General features: G+C 42.4%; 1 protein-coding gene across 1 annotated transcript in view; it reads left to right on the forward strand.

Moving 5' to 3' along the window:
• The window catches only part of LOC126424647 (serine/arginine repetitive matrix protein 1), a 653808-nt gene extending 636563 nt beyond the window's left edge, over window positions 1-17245 (forward strand). Inside the window, exon 22 of the mRNA XM_050087379.1 lies at window positions 16339-17245. Coding sequence (XP_049943336.1) covers window positions 16339-16404 — 66 coding nt within the window. The 3' untranslated portion in view covers window positions 16405-17245. The remainder of the gene's footprint in view (window positions 1-16338) is intronic.
• Window positions 17246-19004: the final 1759 nt, after the last annotated feature.

Raw genomic sequence — 19004 nt, forward strand, 5'->3', positions numbered from 1 at the left:
GGCTGCCCAGACCTGTGTCGGCTGCTCACTGGCCTGTAACCTGGTGGAGAAATGGCCCTGCTGCCATGGAGAGTGCTGCAAGACTGCACAAGAATCAAATGGTATTGTGGTGGTTAATGGAACATTTTTTGTGCCAATACTTTGCTTCAACACCTTCATAGCCCAATGGTGTGGAAACTCCCCTCAAGCTTGCCCATAGATGCACTGCTTTTCTGTGATGTCACCAGGATTCCACAGCTCAGCCCATATGCCTTGTGGTAGGTAAACAGGCTCATTTATGAAATCAGGTACCAGCACCTACACGCCTGCCTGCCCATCTCACATACTGCTGCAATGGAGTTGCTTTTCTCGCAGTAACGCCCAAAATTAGTGATGGCATTACAGTACTTTGTTAATGATACACACTTTTTTACAATGTTTCATTTTTTTAACATATTTTACATTGATTATGCAGAACTATTTGCACATTCTGCTTCAGTATCTGGGTGGTCAGCATGGCAGATTGCTAACTGAAGGAGCCTGGAATTGATTCCCGGCCAGGCTGGAGAGTTTTCTCAGATCAGGGATTTTATGGTGTGTTATCTTCACATTTTTATCATCATAATTCATATTCCACTATTCAGATCACTGTATGGACATGTCCCATAAGTCGGTAAATAAAAAAATTACAAAGAAACTATTTGCATCAATTTTTATATTTCAGCTGCACAATTTCCTGAAGTTAACTACTCCCAGATCTTTGGCCGGTGTGTCAGGCATAAAGACCTTGTGCTGAGTGCTGAGCTACAGATGAGCCTGGTAGTGAATTACATATGTTTTGTAATTAACAGCACTCAGAAATCTTCTAATCTTGAAAGGAGTTTTTTCTATGAAAATTGCATCACAATGCTGTATGAAGTTGGTGTCTGGGCACTGACCTTCAAATCCTATAAGTATACAGAAAATTGGAGAGGTCAGAACAGCCTGTGGGATTCCCTTGTGAGTTATACACAGTAGTAAAGGGAGAGCAGCTTATTTCGAAACTTTGAGCTGATTTTTCACAGGTGCAAGAAGAGTTACCAGCTTTGAGTGTTGTAGTCTGCAGTATTAATGTTAGGTTTAGGCCAAAGATTGGGTTACAGTTGTTGTGTACACTTATGGTATGTGCAAAACATAAAAGTAGCAGGAAGCAAACCCCATGCCACAGATCTCTGCAGCTTGCTCTTCACAAGATAATATCTCTAAAAAAGAATCACTAGTAGCAATACACGAGTACAATAAGAATCATTTATTAAAAGAATATACATCACAACATTTGTACTCAACTTTTGCTTTGCAAGCAGATGTGCAACTGATGAGCTTAATTTAACCTATCACAGTACATGATTTCTGTCTAATTGAAGTTCAGTCTTTCAACAGGTAAGCACTTTGATTATACTTAAATTATTTTTGACACTCATCATAAACTATCTGACAGCTAGACTGGTCAGCACTGCACATAACGTGTAGGCATCTGTAAAGAACAGAGATGTTGACAGCTGGGTGATAACTGTCTGAGAGCAGATGGATAACTGGAACTTGCCAAGTGCCTGTGTGCTTCACAAAAATAGTGTGCTCAGTGTACAAATGTCATCCAGCTCTCTCTGTTGTGGCAGATGTGACTGTTGGTGGATCAATGGCCTACTTGAATATCTTGTAGTGGAATCACAAAGTAGTCCCTTATACATGCACCATCTAGAGGCTGAAAATACTAACTGTGGTGCTGTCTGAATATAATGCTATGTATTACATTTGTTGGAGATACAGCAACAGTTGAGCCTTCCAAATCAGTGGATGTACCCAGAAGATATTGCAAGTCTGATTGCTTTAGTCCAGCAATCTGTAATAGCTTCAGTGCTTTGGAGACTGAGAATAAAATATTAAGACATCTTAAGAAGCTCCAAAGAAGTCTGCCAGTACAGGGCATAAGGTACAAGATAAATGTAGGAAGATAAGTTTTAAGAAGACAAAACAGGTCTCAGAAGTCACAGGATGGGGGATGTCAGAACTGGTTCAGAATTCTTTGAGACAAGTTTACTGTGTAACTAGTACTTCTCAGCCAAGTGCAGGGCTTAGTAATGTCAACTGTGACTTTAGTTCTACAGGGAAGGCTCTCAGAAAAGAAGGTCACGTAATAGTAGTAGTAGCACATGAAGGTTACATTTTGCATCATAACCTTAATTATATAATTGAGGATGACATCAGGTGCACTGATGAGAATGCTCTTCACTCTAGTGTGAAGATCAGCTCAGGCTTTGAGTTCTATCATGAGCCTTGGATGAAGCATTCCATGAAGGATGTTAATGTGAGGCTTGCCAAATCACTCATAGGAGAGGAACATTCAGACAAAGGTGTGACTGATGCATGATTCCTCCCTCAGTTCCATCATACATGGCATAGCTTGCATCTCAATGCTTCTGAAAAGAGGTTACTTTCATGGCTAATTAAAAAATGAAAAGGTAAATGGAATAGCAGACTTGTTGTGCAAGTAAGAACATCAAATGCAAATTGTTATAGCTGAACAGATCCATCCTCATGAATACTAATGTAGAACCAATAAAAAGAAAATACTAGAGTCTATAAAATTCAAAAAGTTGACAGTTTACAGACCACCAACAGGAAATACCTTAAGCTTCATACAGCAGCTAGAGAAAGTTTTAATAAGTGTATGCATACTTAACTAGAAAATCGTATTTTGTGGAAACTTTAACATTAATTTTCTATCAGATATTACTGACCGAGGACACCTAGAGTTGTTGATGTCCAGCTTTGGATTATTTTCCACAGTACAATTCTGTACTAGGTTAAAGGATGTAGTGCAACAGGTATTGAAAATTTGTTTTTAGAATCAACAACCTTCAGTGATTTAGCTTTAAAACTATCAGTCAGTGGCCTGTCTGACCATGATAGTCAAATATTATCAATTTGATTCACTGACTGGTTAAGTACAGGTCATAGAAGAGAGAAACTGCAGGGAGCACAGAAGAGAGAAATTTATAAATCAGGCAGTGTAGATGGAAAATTTAGTTCTGTCTTAGACATACTCACATAGACCTGGAGTTTCGTTTCCCACTAAAATAAATGAGGGCAAAGTTAAACACAAGCAAGGATAAGGAGTGGATAACTCCTGGGATTAAAATATTGCATGCTATGAAGAGGGAACTCTAGTAAATAAGAGAATGAGCAGTAGTCAAGGTTTGAAACTTCCTTACCATCAGTATTGTAGAATCATCCACTCTATCATTAAAACAGAAAAAATCTTTTTACTGTGCTCAAAAAATAACACACACCAAGAATATCAAAAATGGTTAAAAGAGGACCGCATAAAACTGGTCACCCAAATGAAACTGAGACCACAGGACATAGCTCTCTCATAAATGGTGACACTCTCAAATCATTGGCCACCAAATTCAATGATTTCCTTATCACAGTGGCTGCAAGCACTGCACCTAATAATAAAAAACAAGTTATGAATGCATTAGATTTACTGATGCAGACCCTGTTCACTCCCCCTAACTGGCATGTATTTTTGCAACTAAAATCCTAAGGAGATTACAGGATTTATTTTCTCTCTAAAATATCAGTCAGTGACTCTGGGCATGTTCCTGGGTAGACTTAAATACGCTTTAGAAACACGTATCTACAAAACTGGAGATAAGCAAACCACTTCTAGTTACAGACCTATATCACTCCTTCCAGTCTTTCCAAAAGTGGCCATTGTCAGAATACTGACTCAATAAACTATGTACAGTTTGTTGAGTTTTAGAGAAACTAATCCAGTCCAAGATTGTTAAGCACCTGAAAGAGCATAATATCATGAGTAAACGTCAATTTAGTTTTCAGGAGGCATTGTCAACAGCAGGTTCAATAGTTGCATTTACTGTCAATATTTTGGAATCCATTAACAAAAAGACCTAGATGGTTGGAATATTTTGTGATGTAACAAAAGCATTTGTCTGTGTCAGTCAGTGGTGACCGAAAAAACACATAAATGAGGATTATGATTAGGTAAGCTTTCGGAGCCAGTGGCTCCTTCTTCAGGCAGATGAGTTGAAGGGGAAGGAAAAAGGGTGAAGGAAAAGGACTGGAAAGCTCTAGGAACACTTGGCTTTTCATGCTGGTGAGGGTCATTTGCATCACACTGATTAAGTTATATGAAAATTCCATATCTATCAGGGTCGGATACATCTTTTTCGTTTTAAAGCTACCATAATACATTTGTAAATTTCGAAGAGCTGGTGTATGTCCACATTATGTTCATAGCACTTTTCCATTATTTGCCTTATAGTGAAGCTATTTGCCCTGTTAAAAATCACAGTGGTAGTCTCCAAGTACCTCATCTGCGAATGGAGTGGGTCTCTCAGTAATCACTTTGACTAAGACTTTGTACACAACACCAAGCAAAGTGATGCCACACCAATTTTCACAGTTTGCTTTGACCTTCTCACAACCTCAACAAATAATGGACATATACCTCTGGCCTGGCATCACTTTTTTTTTTCATATTTCAATGAACAGCTAGTGAACAAGACATGTCAGATGTTCACCCTCCACCCTTGATCATCTCTGCTGAAATGTTGTCTTTCCCTGGAGCCTTGTTATTCTTCAGGCCTTTGATTGCCAAACTAATTTCCTCTACTGTTGGCATGGGTACAGTATTTAGTCCTGGCTAACATTGTGCCATCCATGGCTAATCACTCTCTATTTCATTTTTTTCCAATATTACTATCTCAGTAACAATGTACAGGAGTTCATTGAAATATTCATCCCACAAGTCCATAATCTGAGTTCCTTCTCCTCATATAAAGTTTCCCTCTCCATCTCTGCTGAATACAGTACTCTTTCCTTACTTTGTGGTTGTTATGTTCTTCTTCTAGGTTTGTAATCTATTTCTTCTCTGATTTGTAGAATTTCCTTGCTTCCTGGTTGTTATAGTCTTCTTCTAGCTCCCTAATCTGTTTCTTCTCTGGTTCCCATTTCTTTCTTCTACAGATTATGTCTACCTGTTTCCTTTTTTTCATGAAGTCTCCTGTATTAGAGCATGTTGCCCCATTCAGCATTTCCTTTCTTGCCTGATTTATCCCTGTTACTGATTCTTTACAATATTCATCAAACCATCTTGCCCTTTCCACCCTCTCTCCTGTATCCAAAACTACTTCTGGTGTTTCTTGTAGAACATCTTTCATTGCAGTCAACTTTCCTACAATACCTTCCAATGTCCAATTTTGTTTAGCCTCAATCTACCGCAATGCTGCTTCATACTTTTTGGATATTCCCTTCTCTTTTAATTTTGAAATGTTGTACCTCTTTGGAGATTTTCTATTCACTTTGGATCTAAAGACCACAATGTGTTGTCTGTATTTTGCTCTAACCATATAATGCCCCCGACATTCCTGGACATACTGTTGATGCCAATGATGATGTGACTTGCACAGTTGCCCAGAAGTATGACTATCTTTTGAGAGGTATATCTGCTTAGCTATATGCTCCAGAACTTCAAGGGACAATTTGGTTGTTATATATTCATATTTGTTGGCCACTCCAATACTTCAAGTTGGTGCACCATCCAGAAATTTGTCCTTCATATGGCCTCACAAAAAAATGAATGCTGGTGGTGTGACCATCCCCTCTCTCTTGTGATGCCACCATTCCTACTTGCTTCTTGCCACATTGTGCAATAACTTTAGGAGGCTGCATTATGGTAGGAATGCCACACTTATTCAAGCTCATTATCCTGTCCAGAGTGAACTTAAATCTGTCTAATACAGTCAAAAGATGAACATTTATTTGATTAAACACTGCATCCCTTGCTAAGATTATGTTCTTAGGTCTACTAAGTTATAGCTTCTGCTGCCTCTGTAAAAATCCATACTTCCAGTACTTTCCTGACATATGCCTTACACCCTAGCTCCTCAAGAAGCTTCTTTTCTGTAGCATATATGAATGCTAGTTCATGTTATTAGTTGTATGAAAGTCCATAATGAAAATTTAAGGCTTTCATGAAGTATTGAGCTACTAATTCCTCTTGACGGTCTGTAAAAACCTCACAAACTTTGCATTTGGATTTTGCCCAGCAATAGCTGTTGTGCCAGATGACCCTTTCTGTGGCTGGGTGGTGCCCATAGAGAGAGCCCCTCGTTGGAGTGGGTGGTATCAGGGTGGATGCTTGGCACATGAAGCAGCAAAAATCTGGCTGTTCTCAAATGGCTGTCTCTTCAAAAGGCAAAGGATCATTGAATGCTACTTTGTATGACCCAGAAACCTTCCCTTCCCCGGCTGCATCAAGGAAGGAGAGCCAGGCTCGCCATCTTGGGATGAAACCCTTCCCCGTTACCTCATCTGCACTAGAATGGATGGGGACACATTCACCACCATAAAACCATTGTTTTTCATGGAAAATATCAAGGACATGTTTAGTGAAGTGGAGTCTCTTAGTAGGATGTGAGTGTCAATTGTGCTGACTGCCACTCTCCTCACTCGCTGAACTGCCCAGCTTGCAAGAAAGAAAAGGAGATCCAAGAATAAAAGCCCCTAGATCACCTGTCTTATGCTGAGGTCCACCAAAAGTATGAGAGATTCCATGCAGTGTCACTATCTTCAATTTCTGCCTCTGTTCCTTCATTTACTCCTCCTCCCTCTTCCTTACCCCAGGCCTGTCCCCCTCTCTCCTCCCCCTCCCCCTCCCTCTCCCCAGCAGTTCCCTGTCCAGGAGCCGCTCCCCCTCCCTGGCTGAAGAAGTGCCACCTTCTTCGGCACTTCCTAGTGATTGGGCTCCCTCCTGGAACCCCTCTCCCCGGCGTCTCTCAGGTTGGAAGACTCCTACCACAACTCAGCCATGAGACACATCATCTGTGCACCCCAAGGTCACCCACTATCTTTCGGTTCCAGATCTTGCAGAGGCCTGTACTCCCTCTGTGCTTTGCCCTCCTCCACTTCTGAAATAGAAGAAGAAGAAACATAAATCCCAAGACAAGGCAACCTCGGTGCCTCCAGAGGTGCCAACTCCCCCCTCACAACCTGAGTCTGACATTTTTTTATGGATGTCACCCTATCCTTGTCGGTGACAACTCCTGATCAAGTTACATAACTTTCTTGGCTTCTTTATGTCTAACTTGGACCCTCACCAAATGATGATCCAGTGGAACTGCAATGGTTACTATCATCACTTACCAGAAATGCAACATCTTGTCTCCTCCTATTCTGCATTTTGTCTTGTTCTTCAGGAAACACATTTCCGTGATGACCACTCTCCAACTTTTTGCGGTTATCGGGCATTCTGTCAGAACCATGCTGGCCCTGGGGAATTGTGTGGTGGGCTCTGCACTTTGGTTCACTCCAATGTCATTAGTGACTGGATCCCACTATGTACCAACTTGGCAGCAATAGTGGGCTGAGTGCAAATGACTCCAGCAATCACCATTTGCAATATCTACCTCTCTTCAGGTAGGCCACTTCCTAATGCTGAACTGTCTACCCTCATCCAGCATCTCCCATCCCCACACCCCTTTGGGTCCGGGTGTTAGAGTAGGCCCAAGTATTCCTGCCTGTTGTAAGAGGCAACTAAAAGGAGTGTCACACCTTTCGGCCTTTATGTGATTGTCCTCTGTAGGGATTGACCTCCATTTTTCAAAATTTTCCTGAAGAGCAAGCCAGTTTGGGAAGGGCACCTTACATGGTGCATCATTTCCATTGTGCATTGAGATCCTTAGCCAACTTTCTCGTTGTGGAATTGCAGTCCCGATCATCCTCCATCTCCTGAGTGAGGACACCTGCCTGGGTGCATTTTCCTCCACCCACTACGCTGTGTCATTTTCTGCACTGACGAGGACCACGGAATTCCTTGCACCTCACATCCAGCATGGTAGCCAGACCATTGTGGTGGGGCTGCCATATACCCTGTTGGTTGTAGCTACCTGACTACACAGGGATCGCTCTGCTGATGCCTGCACTCTTAACTCCTCAAGTATGCCAAGGAGTAGATGCCTGTCACTCTGGGGCATCGGGACTCCCAGCAATGGTCATCCTGCCAGGTGGCCTTTGTTGTGGCTTGGCGGTGCCCATGGGGAGGGTGCCTGGTCAGAGTGGGTGGCATCAGGGTATATGATGCGTGATGATGTGTACCACATCATCACTTGCTGGTGATCAAATGCCAGCAGTCTCTAAGCATTCCAAGTCTCAGTACAATACAAGTAAGTATGATCCTAAATCATTCCCCTCCCTGGCCACTCCATGAGAAGAATGCCAGGCTAAGGATGGCAGCGAACCTTATTCGCCCCAGTACCTCATGTGTATGAAAGCTGATGGGGACTCCTTTGTCTCGATGCAGCCACAGATTTTTGTAGAGCATTTAGTGGACAAGTTTTGTGAGGTGGAGGACTTGTCCAAAATGTGGTCAGGGTCAGTCTTGATAGAAATGGCATCCTCTGCCCAGTCATGGGCATTACTCACTTGCAACAAGCTGGGGGATGTTTCTGTTATGACCGCACCTCATAAAAGCTTAAATATGGCCCAGGATACTATATTCCACAGGGACCTCCTTTTGCAGTCTGACAACGAGCTGCGCACCAACTTAGAGCGATGAGGAGTTCATTTCATCTAGTGCATCCATTGGGGTCCAAGGGATAATCAGGGTGCCAATGGTGCCGTTATCTTGGCCTTCAAGGGTGACACATTACCAGAGAAGGTCAAGGTGATGGTTTACCACTGTGATGTCAAGCCATATATCCCTCCCCCAATGCAATGCTTTAAGTGCTGGAAGTTTGGCCATATGTCCTTATGCTGTACTTCCAGCGTCACATGTCGAGATTGTGGACATCCATCCCATCCCAATACTCCATGAGCCCCACCCCCCCATCTGTGCCAGCTGCAAAGAGCATCATTCCCATTGCTCACCAGGATTTTACAGTGGGAAAGGAAAATTATGGAATCCAAGACCCTGGACAGACTGACCTACACTGAGGCCAAGAGTAAATTTGAGCGCATACATCCTGTGGCTATGACCTCCTCTTATGCCACCACTACGAGAATAGTTGTAGCCCCATCAGATTTGCGAGTCAGCTCTCAGAGCTGGAAGACTGCACCTGGGCCTTGGTGGTGGGGGCACTTCCGTCCCTGTTGCTCCAGCACCACCTACCTCAGGAGCACTGTCCCCCCAACCATCAGGGACACCAGTCCCCACTCTCGCTAGGAAGCAGTCCCTTGGGTCAGTCCCTGCCCAGGTTTTTGCTAGTGGGAAAGATGACATCTGCCAGTGGCTGAAATGCCCAAAAGCAGCTGGTCATTGGGCTTCACGATCATCCTCAGTCCCGGAGACTGTATCAGTGAAGCCCTCCCAACCAGAGAAACCCAAGAATCAGTGAGAGAAATACAGAAAGAAGACCCCCAAGACCTAGGGACCCACACCACCGCTGCCTACAAGCTCTTCATCTGAGGATGAGGTGAAGCTTCTGGCGTCTGATGAGGACCTAGATCTTGCCAGACCCTCAGATACAATGGATATAGACTGCTCAGGAAATAAGTCAGAGGCAGCAGGTGACCCTGAGGCATAGACTACCTCATTGAAGGTTTCATGCATTCCTAGTCTCACAATAACGTCATCCTCCAGTGGAATTGCAGTGGTGTGTTCCACCACCTGGCTGAGCTACAGCAATTGTTAAGCTTTACACCTGCTTTCTGCATTGCCCTCCAGGAAACCTGGTTCCTGGCAATACAAACCCCTGCCCTCCCTGGCCATAAGGAATATTACAGGAACCATAGTGACTATAATAGAGTGTCAGGTGGAGTTTGCATCTATGCCCTGAACTCTGTAGATAGGGAACCTGTGCCCCTTCAAACCCCTCTTGAAGGTGAGGCTGTCAGGATAAGGACGGCACAGGAAATAACTGCCAGCAATGTATATCTTCCTCCAGATGGTGCAGTACCCCTGAACGTATTGGCTGCACTGATTGATCAACTCACTAAACCTTTCCTACTTTTGGGAAATTTTAGCATGTACAATCCCTTGTTGGATGGTGCCATGTTTACTGGCCGAGGTAGGGAGGTCGAAAATTTACTGTCACAACTCAACCTCTGCCTCTTAAATACAGGTGCCCCCACACATTTCAATATGGCACAGGGCATATATTCGGCCATTGATCTCTCGGTCTGCAGTCCTGGCCTTCTCCCATCTACTCACTGGAGAGCACATGACGACCTATGTGGTAGTGACCACTTCCCCATCTTCCTGTCACTCCCCTGGTGTCATGCCCACAGACGTCTACCCAGATGGGGTTTAAACAAGGCAGACTGGGTAGCCTTCACCTCTGTTGTCACTGTTGAATCTCCCCCACGTGGTGCCATGGATGTTGTGATTGAGCAAGTCACTACAACGATAATTTCTGCGGCAGAAAACGTGATCCCTCGTTCTCTAGGGTGCCCCTGGCGATAGACAGTCCATTGGTGATTGCCGGAAGTCGCTGTAATTAAAGGGCGTGACATAAGTGGCACAGTTCCCTAAAGCACCTCATAGCCTTTAAACGGCTCCGTGCCCACATTCGCCTGCTTATAAAACGACGGAAACAGGAATGTTGGGAGAGGTACGTGTCAACCATTGGGTGCCATACGCCACCTTCCCTAGTCTGGACGAAGATCAGACGTCTTTTTGCGTACCAGACCCCAGCAGGTGTCCCTGGCATTAACATCAATGGCATGCTCTCTACTGAAGCAAACATGATTGCCGAGCATTTTGCTGAGCACTATGCTCGAGCCTCTGCATCGGAGAACTACCCCCCAGCCTTTTGCACACTCAAACGATGAATGGAAAGTCCTCTCGTTCATTACATGCCACAGTGAACCCTACAACATCCCATTTACAGAGTGGGAGCTCCTCAGCGCCCTTGCACATTGCGCTGACACAGCTCCTGGCCCGGATCAGATCCACAGTCAGATGATTAAACATCTCTCATCTGACTACAAGCGATATCTCCTCATCATCTTCAAGCAGATCTGGTGCAATGGCGTCTTTCCATCAGAATGGCGGGAGAGCACCATCATTCTGGTGCTAAAACCCGGTGAAAATCCACTTGATGTGGATAGTTATTGGCCCATCAGCCTCACCAACTTTCTCTGTAAGCTGCTGGAACATATGGTGTGTCAGCAGTTGGGTTGGGTCCTGAAGTCACATGGCCTACTAGCTCCATGTCAGAGCAGCTTCTGCCAGCGTTGCTCTACCACTGATAATCTTGTGTCCCTCAAGTGTGCCATCTGAACAGCCTTTTCCAGACGCCAACATCCAGTTGCATTCTTTTTTGACTTAGGTAAAGCATATGACACGTCCTGGCAACATCATATCCTTGCCACATTGTATGAATGGGGTCTCCGGGGCCCACTCCCGATTTTTATCGAAAACTTCCTGTCGCTCCATACTTTCCGTGTCCAAGTTGGTGCCTTACATGGCCTAGCAGCAGCTGCAGAGCCATCGGTCTCCCCTTCTCTGTATTTGGATGACTTCTGCATTTTGTATTGCTCCTCCAGTACTGGTGTTGGTGAGTGGCGCCTACAGGGTGCCATTCACAAGGCATAGTCATGAGCTCTAGCCCACGGCTTCTAGTTTTCAGCTGTAAAGTCATGTGTCATGCACTTCTGTCAGTGTCGTACCATTCATCCATAATCTGAACTTTATCTTAATAATGATCCACTCATTGAAGTGGAGACATATCAATTCTTAGCACTGGTTTTCGATGCCCGATTGACTTGGCTACCTCACCTTCGTCAGCTTAAGTGGGAGTGCTGGCAGCACCTCAATGCTCTTCTCTACCTGAGCAACACCAACTGGGGTGCAGATCGCTCTACAATGCTGAAGCTCTACAGAGCCCTTGTTCAGTCCCGCCCTGACTATGGGAGTCTGTTTTACGGTTTGGTGGTGCCCTCAGTATTACGTTTCCTCGAACCAGGTCACCTAGCAACGGGAGCTTTTAGAATGAGTCTGGTGATCTGTGTCCTGGTGGAGGACGGAGTCCTTCAATTGTGGATTTGACATGCACAACTGCTCACCAGTTATGCCTGCACACATTCATAGTTCTCCTGAGCATCCAAATTACTGTCTCCTTTTCCTACCTGCAGCAGTTCATCTCCCACATCGGTGGCCAAGTTCAGGGCTCATGATTGCAGTTCGTGTGCAATCCCTTCTCTTTGAACTGGAGTCCTTCCCTTTACCACCTCTGCTTGAGGTTCATTTACGTATGCCTCCATAGTGTACGCCTCGGCCAAAGTTTCGTCTGGACCTTTTGCATGGCCCTAAGGACTCCATTAACCCCACCGCTCTCTGCTGTCACTTCCTCTCGATTCTTGATGTGTTCCGATGCTGTGAAGTTGTTTACACTGATGGCTCAATCGTTGATGGTAATTTTGGCTTTGCCTCTGTTCACAGAGGCCATATTGAACAGCACTGTTCTGTGTTAAGTGCCATCATTGGACTCATGACCCCTGTTGAGTCTCTGGTTACCCCAGCATTGTACATTGAAGATTTTTGCATCTGGTGCAGCTCCCACTCAGTACCATCTGCTGAGCACCAGGTCCGAGGTGCCATCCAAAGGGCCTCTGTGTGGACCACCTCTCATGGCTTCCAGTTTTCTCCCTCCAAAACACAGATTATGCAATTTTGTCATCGATCTGCAGATCTTTATTTAGGTGACCAACTCCTCGACGTTGTAGCACAGTCCTGTCTCATGGGCCTTATTCTTGATAACAATCTGACAAGGCTGCCCCACATTTGCGACCTAAAGAGCACATTATGCAGAAGCTTAATCCTCTCCATCTCCTGGCCCACACATCTTGGGGTGCAGACTGTTCCATTCTTCTCCATCTTTACCATGCTCTGGTCTTGTCCAGACTAGATTATGGTAGTCACGGTTATGGCTCAGCAGCTCCTTTCACTTTGAAACTGCTTGACTGTGTCCATCATTGTGGTGTGCATCTGGCTATTCGTGCCTTTCCCACTAGTCCCATTGATGGTCTCATCACACAAGCAGGGATTTCCCCTCTACACATATGACAGAGCCAACTCCTTGTTTCTTATGCAATCGCCATTTGCCAATTTCCTGACCATCCTGTGTACCCTGTGCTCTTTGGCAATGAGGGATGTCTCCCTCCTAACACCCGCCCATGGGTGGGATCACCGGTTGGCATGTCTCACTTCCCCCTGTCGGGATCTCCATCTCCACTCACCGGGCTGCACCCCGTATCTTTCCTCCCATAGCCCCCGTTCAATAGTGCCTAGACCATGGACTGATCTTTTCCAGGGTCCTAAGATTTCTGTCACTCCTGTGGTTTTCTGTCATCTTGTATATGCCATTCTTGCAGAGTTCCAGAGTGCCAGCATCTTTTACACGGATGGTTCTAAGACAATCGATAAGGTGGGATATGCTTTCACATCTCCTACTGGCTTCAAACACCATTTATTGACAGGAACATGTAGTGTCTTCACAGCAGAGCTTCTAGCCATTCACAGGGCCCTACTTTTTGTTTCTCAGACCTCCCTCCACAGTGTTTTAATTTGTTCAGACTCCACGAGCAGCCTGCAGGCTATCGACCAATGCTACTCTCATCATCCTTTGGTCTCTGCTATCCATGACCTCCTCTCTGCCCTCGAGCATTCTGCCTGTTCATTCGTCTTTCTCTGGGTCCCAAATCATGTGGGCATCCCAGGGAATGAACTAGCTGACTGTTTGGCTAGAGAAGTAGATACTTACCCCCACTTCCTTTCATGATTCTAGCTGCCGAATGCGGATCTATGCCAAATATCTCTTTGCCCAAAATTGGAATGCCATCTGGAGTGATACTGCTCATAGTAATAAGCTCCACACAATCAAGGAGTCTACTGCAGTTTGGCGTGTGGCAGACTGATGATATCCCACATACTGGTGGAATATCCCCTTCTTTCGTCCCTTCATGTTAAGTGTAGTCTTCCCGATTCCTTAAAATTAATATTAGCAGATGATCCACTGATGGTTGAATTGGTCCTTGTTTCCTTTCTGAAAGTGGTTTGTATTTTCCAGCTACAAGTTTGTACTTTAGTCTTGGAGCAGGGGCAGGTTAGTTGTGGCTGAGACTTCTTTTACAGTCTTCTCAGTCTGTGACCCCATGGCCACCCCCTTTTTACCAGTTTTTAGATTTTATGCCTTTACTGTGTGTGTTTAATGTTCAGTATTTTATAATTTGACTCCCCTGGCTGGATCTGTCCACTTTTAGTGGACCGCCTTTCTTCTGTGACTAACTTTGGAATTGCGGGACTGATGACCTCACCGTTTGGTCCCATAACCCCCTCAGTTAATCAATCATTTAATCAATCAAGAGGTAAATGACTTTTTGTACTTTCAGCATTGCAGCCCAGTCAGCAATCATGACAATCTAATATATAAGAAACTATAATCCTCGATTGCGGTAATGAAACCAACCTTTACCTAGGTTTCAGCCCAAATGCATATAGGGAACAAGATCAGCCACATCACATTTCCATGGGGTACTCTTTGACAGCACCTCCATTTCTGATGAACCCTCACTGTCACTATTTATCTAGGTGAAATGAGATTACAGATTCTTTAATCAGTCAAAATTAAGGCCTCTCACCATATATTATTACTCTATAACTTTCATCAGTACCATTTCCAGATTAACTTTGAACAAGGAGTTCTTTTTCAAAATACTTTGTCATCACTTTAACTTGGAAAAAATACTATACCCTATCAAGAGGGGTACGGGCAGATGAAAATTATTATGTGAGTGGTAACTTATGCCTGAATAGTTCCCTCAGTAAAGAGCACTGTCCAAAAAAGGTGGGTGTCCAGCTTTGAGTTCTAATCTGGCATGTAGTTATATGATATGAGGGGAATGTCCTCATATGAGTTATATGAGTGAAAAAGCCCCAAATGTAGCCTATAGAGATTACTACTTACCAGTTCTCTCAATTCCCAGTAGGCCATTTGTGTGATACATTCTTCCCTTGTCAGTTTGGGATCAATATGAATTTCTAAAATGTTTCATGCATTTATGCTCTATAGCATTACACAAAGTTAATACAAACTGTTGAGTTTTTGTGTGGAGTACAGGCAAGTTATAAAAAGCATCAAACTTTTAGGAATTCATATTGATGCAAAACTGAACTGAGAAGAAAATATCAACCAAATTTTCAAAAATATGTCATGATTTTCCTACTTCACATGCAAACTGAGAGATGTGGTAAGAGTAATTATCCCTCTATGATGTACTGTCCAGTCACATTAATGTAACCATCTGTCAGAAGCCTGAATAACCACCTTTTGCAACACAACCTACTGTGAAACATACAGGAAGGATGTCAATTAGGTTCTAGAAGGTATTGACAGGGACATGGAGCCATGCCGATTCAGTGCTGTGGCCAGCTGCACTAGGTTTCTCAGTTGATGATCCATTATGCCAAGAGCCTGATCAAAGTATCATCACAGATTGTTGATCTAGTTTAATTCCGGGGAGTTTGGTACTGAGGAAATACAATGAACTCATTCTGGCATTTTTTGAACTATGTGTGTACAATGTAAACTGTGTGACATGTTGCATTGTTCTGCTGGTAGATGCCATAGTAGTAAGGAGAAAAGAAACAGCATCTAGGGATGGATATGGTCCCCAAGGATAGATGCCTTCTGGAGTGATGACATCATACAGGATCTGGTCTAATCTGGTCTGGACTCTTCCAAATATTCCAAGGCACAGTCTAGCAAAAACAGGAAATTCCCACGAAGTGAATGCCTCAAAATGTTTAGTAAATTTCCTCTCTCTCCACAATTGATGCCACTTAAAAACTTATTTAACTGGCTTACAGAAAGCCCATGTTACAGCACAAAAAGAGTCCTATGATCCTGACAGTTTCAATTTTAATTGGAAAGAGTGTGGCTGTACACTTCCGTTTGATGCGAACAATGTTGATTTTAGTATTTAAGAGTGTAGCTGTACCCACAATTTGTCTATACTACAGTTATTTACGTATGACAAAGCCTATCTGAAGTAAAATGATCACTGGCAAGTAAATAAAACTTTCAAAAGCAAAAAGTTATAATCTACTTGTCAGCTAGTTTTACCATCATCATTATTTGGACAAGCCTTATGTTATCTTCCTTTCCAAACTCAAGTAATGTGCTTAAGTTGTAGTGAGATCACTCCAAATGTGAACTATGGTATATTCATCTCATATCATACAATTTTCAAATTATTCAATTTTCATTTCATAAAGTAGAAGCTCATATCTGTTTCATTTGTAATTGCTGTTAGATGTTACACCTAGCAGTGACATTTATGTGATAATCTTTTCAGCAGGATGAGACGCAGTCTCCTGAGGTGGGCTCTCCAAATGGGAATGAGACAAAACATCGCCAGTAGTCACCCTCGATTAGAAGATGTGAGAGTGAGTGTTGTAGAAGAAATTTAGATACCATCTGAACATTATTCTGCTGTTCTGCTCAAAGTTTGGTATATTATTAATGGCACTGCCAGTGTCCATTTTCTGCAACAGCATTTTTTTTAGTATTGTGTTTAATGATGATGTACAGTAAAGGCTCTACACATATGGAATACACACCATTGTTTTAGCGGAGTATTTCACTTTACAGTTTATTTTCTCATTTTTTGGAATCTTTTGATGCTGTAATAGTTTTTACCTTAGTCATATTGTCTGTAAGTTTTCAGCTGTTATGCAGGTATATCTATATTTGTTTCTAAGTTCTGATTTTAGAAAACACAGTGAGAAGAGAGTGCTGTGTGATCTGTACATTATGAGCATCTCCAATGCTGGAGTCTAATAAGAATATGACCCGTAATGTTCCTATGAATTCCTACATTTGATGTTACTCAAACTCAGTACTTGTCCTATGCTTAATAAAAGAAACATACCCCTCTGTTATACAGCTGTTATCAAGTAAAGCAATTGCAGTGTGAAACTCTGTAGTTCACTTTCAGAGAAATGTGTAATATAACACTTCTCTGTGCACCACTACTATCATGAAGTTTGACTGCCTTATAATCTAAAACGTCTAGTAGTCATTTCCTAGAGGAACATTATGACGCTTTACTTTTGTAGAAAGAACTGCACATTATCTGCTTATGGTGGGAGGAGGAGGAGTGTGGAAGGGGGAGAGGAAGAGAGAGAGAGAGATTGAGTTTGTAAGTGTGTGTGTGTGTGTGTGTGTGTGTGTGTGTGTGTGTGTGTGTGTGTGTGAAAAAGAGAGAGAGAGAGAGAGAGAGAGAGAGAGAGAGAGAGTGTGTGTGTGTGTGTGTGTGTGTGTGTGTGTGTGTGTGTGTGTGTGTGTGTGTGTGTGTGTGTGTGAGAGAGAGAGAGAGAGAGAGAGAGAGAGAGAGAGAGAGTGTGTGTGTGTGTGTGTGTGTGTGTGAGAGAGAGAGAGAGAGAGAGAGAGAGAGAAACGGAGGATTCTCACTTAACATGTGTGTAAGCCTTTGGAATAAAATATGAAGGTACTTCATTGTTGACCAAATCAGTCTCTGACTGCTGTATGTTATATGTAGAATCTCTTTGTACAATGTATGTAAATTGATATTTATGTATTACACTGATAATATATGTGTGTGTATGATTACTGATACAGCATAATGTTTATTGTTGTTAAAAGTGTATAAATTGATACTGAGTGTTTGTGCTATTCTAAAAGTGTGTATGTAGTATGAATTTAAATAATTTTTGCTGCTGTGGCTTGTTTCTGGTGTTTACTACAGAAGTTGAGAGAGTACAATTTATGTTACTTCAAGAAAGTTGTTAGAAATAATGTCCCATTTTAAAACTGACCAGGTTGTTACAAGATGTTTCAGCATTAAAAACAGAACTTAACTAAAAGAACATATTAAATCATGAATATTTCATTTTTCTACTTTTTTACATAATCAATTTGAACTTTTGATGTGAATAAATTTAAAGAAACATTATATCAAAGTTCATATAGTACAACATAATTTCATGTTTGCTTGAAACAGGTTCTCATTCCTGACAAGTTTTCTAAATATTTTTAAGCTATGTAATGTCTATATCCTGTTAGTGAGTTCAAGTATCTTCCAAAATGAACTAAAAACAAAAAACAAAAAAAATGAGGAGCCTCTTCTCTGCAGGCATGCTATAGCATGATTTGTTGCATTGCTAACTGACTGAAATTGAACTGAGCATTTATATTAGCAATGCCTGGACTGATATCACTTTACAAACTGTGTTTTTATACAGCTTTTTGATTGCTTTAAGATTTTTAAGCAATAAAATAAGTGATAATACATTACAATCAACATATGTGCATCTTCTCATGTGGAAAACAATTAATGTAAAGGGGCTTCTTGGTTTTACTTCATCAAGGAAGACACACATACACACACATTCTGGGAGAGTACATCAACATCACATTGAAATTGTAGAAACACTCTCTTATAACTTGAATTTACTTGAAGCTGTCTCTGTGTCCTGGTTCTCTCTTTGGTAGTTAAGAGAATGCAGCAACAAAACCTGTGATACAATCAAAATCTAAAGATCATACCTGAAAAATAACTTCAAAACATAAGCTATATTTGTCCTCTGAGTTCATGTATCATGTAGTTCATGAATACCTAATTTGATGTGGTTGTAAATTATTTTAGGTTCTAAAACATTAGAATAATTTGTTCTAAAAATATTACATATGTGTGTTATGAACTAAGTATAAGCTGACACAAATTGTGAAAATGTTAGTTATTATTCCAGATTCTTGACTGAAACAATTTGACTCATTATCAAAAATTCTGTTCCTCAAGCATTCTAAATACTTCAGCTTCTGTTATTTGATATTGATTGAGTATGTGCTATGTGCGCAATACTGCCATTAGCTCTGTGCTGTGTGTAAACTGTCACCAAGGAATACTGTTACCTGTAATGGTAATATCATTCATCACAATGAAATATTAGACCAACTTTTGTGAATTAAGTGTATCAAAAACTGTTAGCCATCTTGGTA

Source organism: Schistocerca serialis, chromosome 10, assembly GCF_023864345.2.
Source record: "Schistocerca serialis cubense isolate TAMUIC-IGC-003099 chromosome 10, iqSchSeri2.2, whole genome shotgun sequence".
In the NCBI taxonomy this organism is placed as follows: Eukaryota; Metazoa; Arthropoda; class Insecta; order Orthoptera; family Acrididae; genus Schistocerca; species Schistocerca serialis.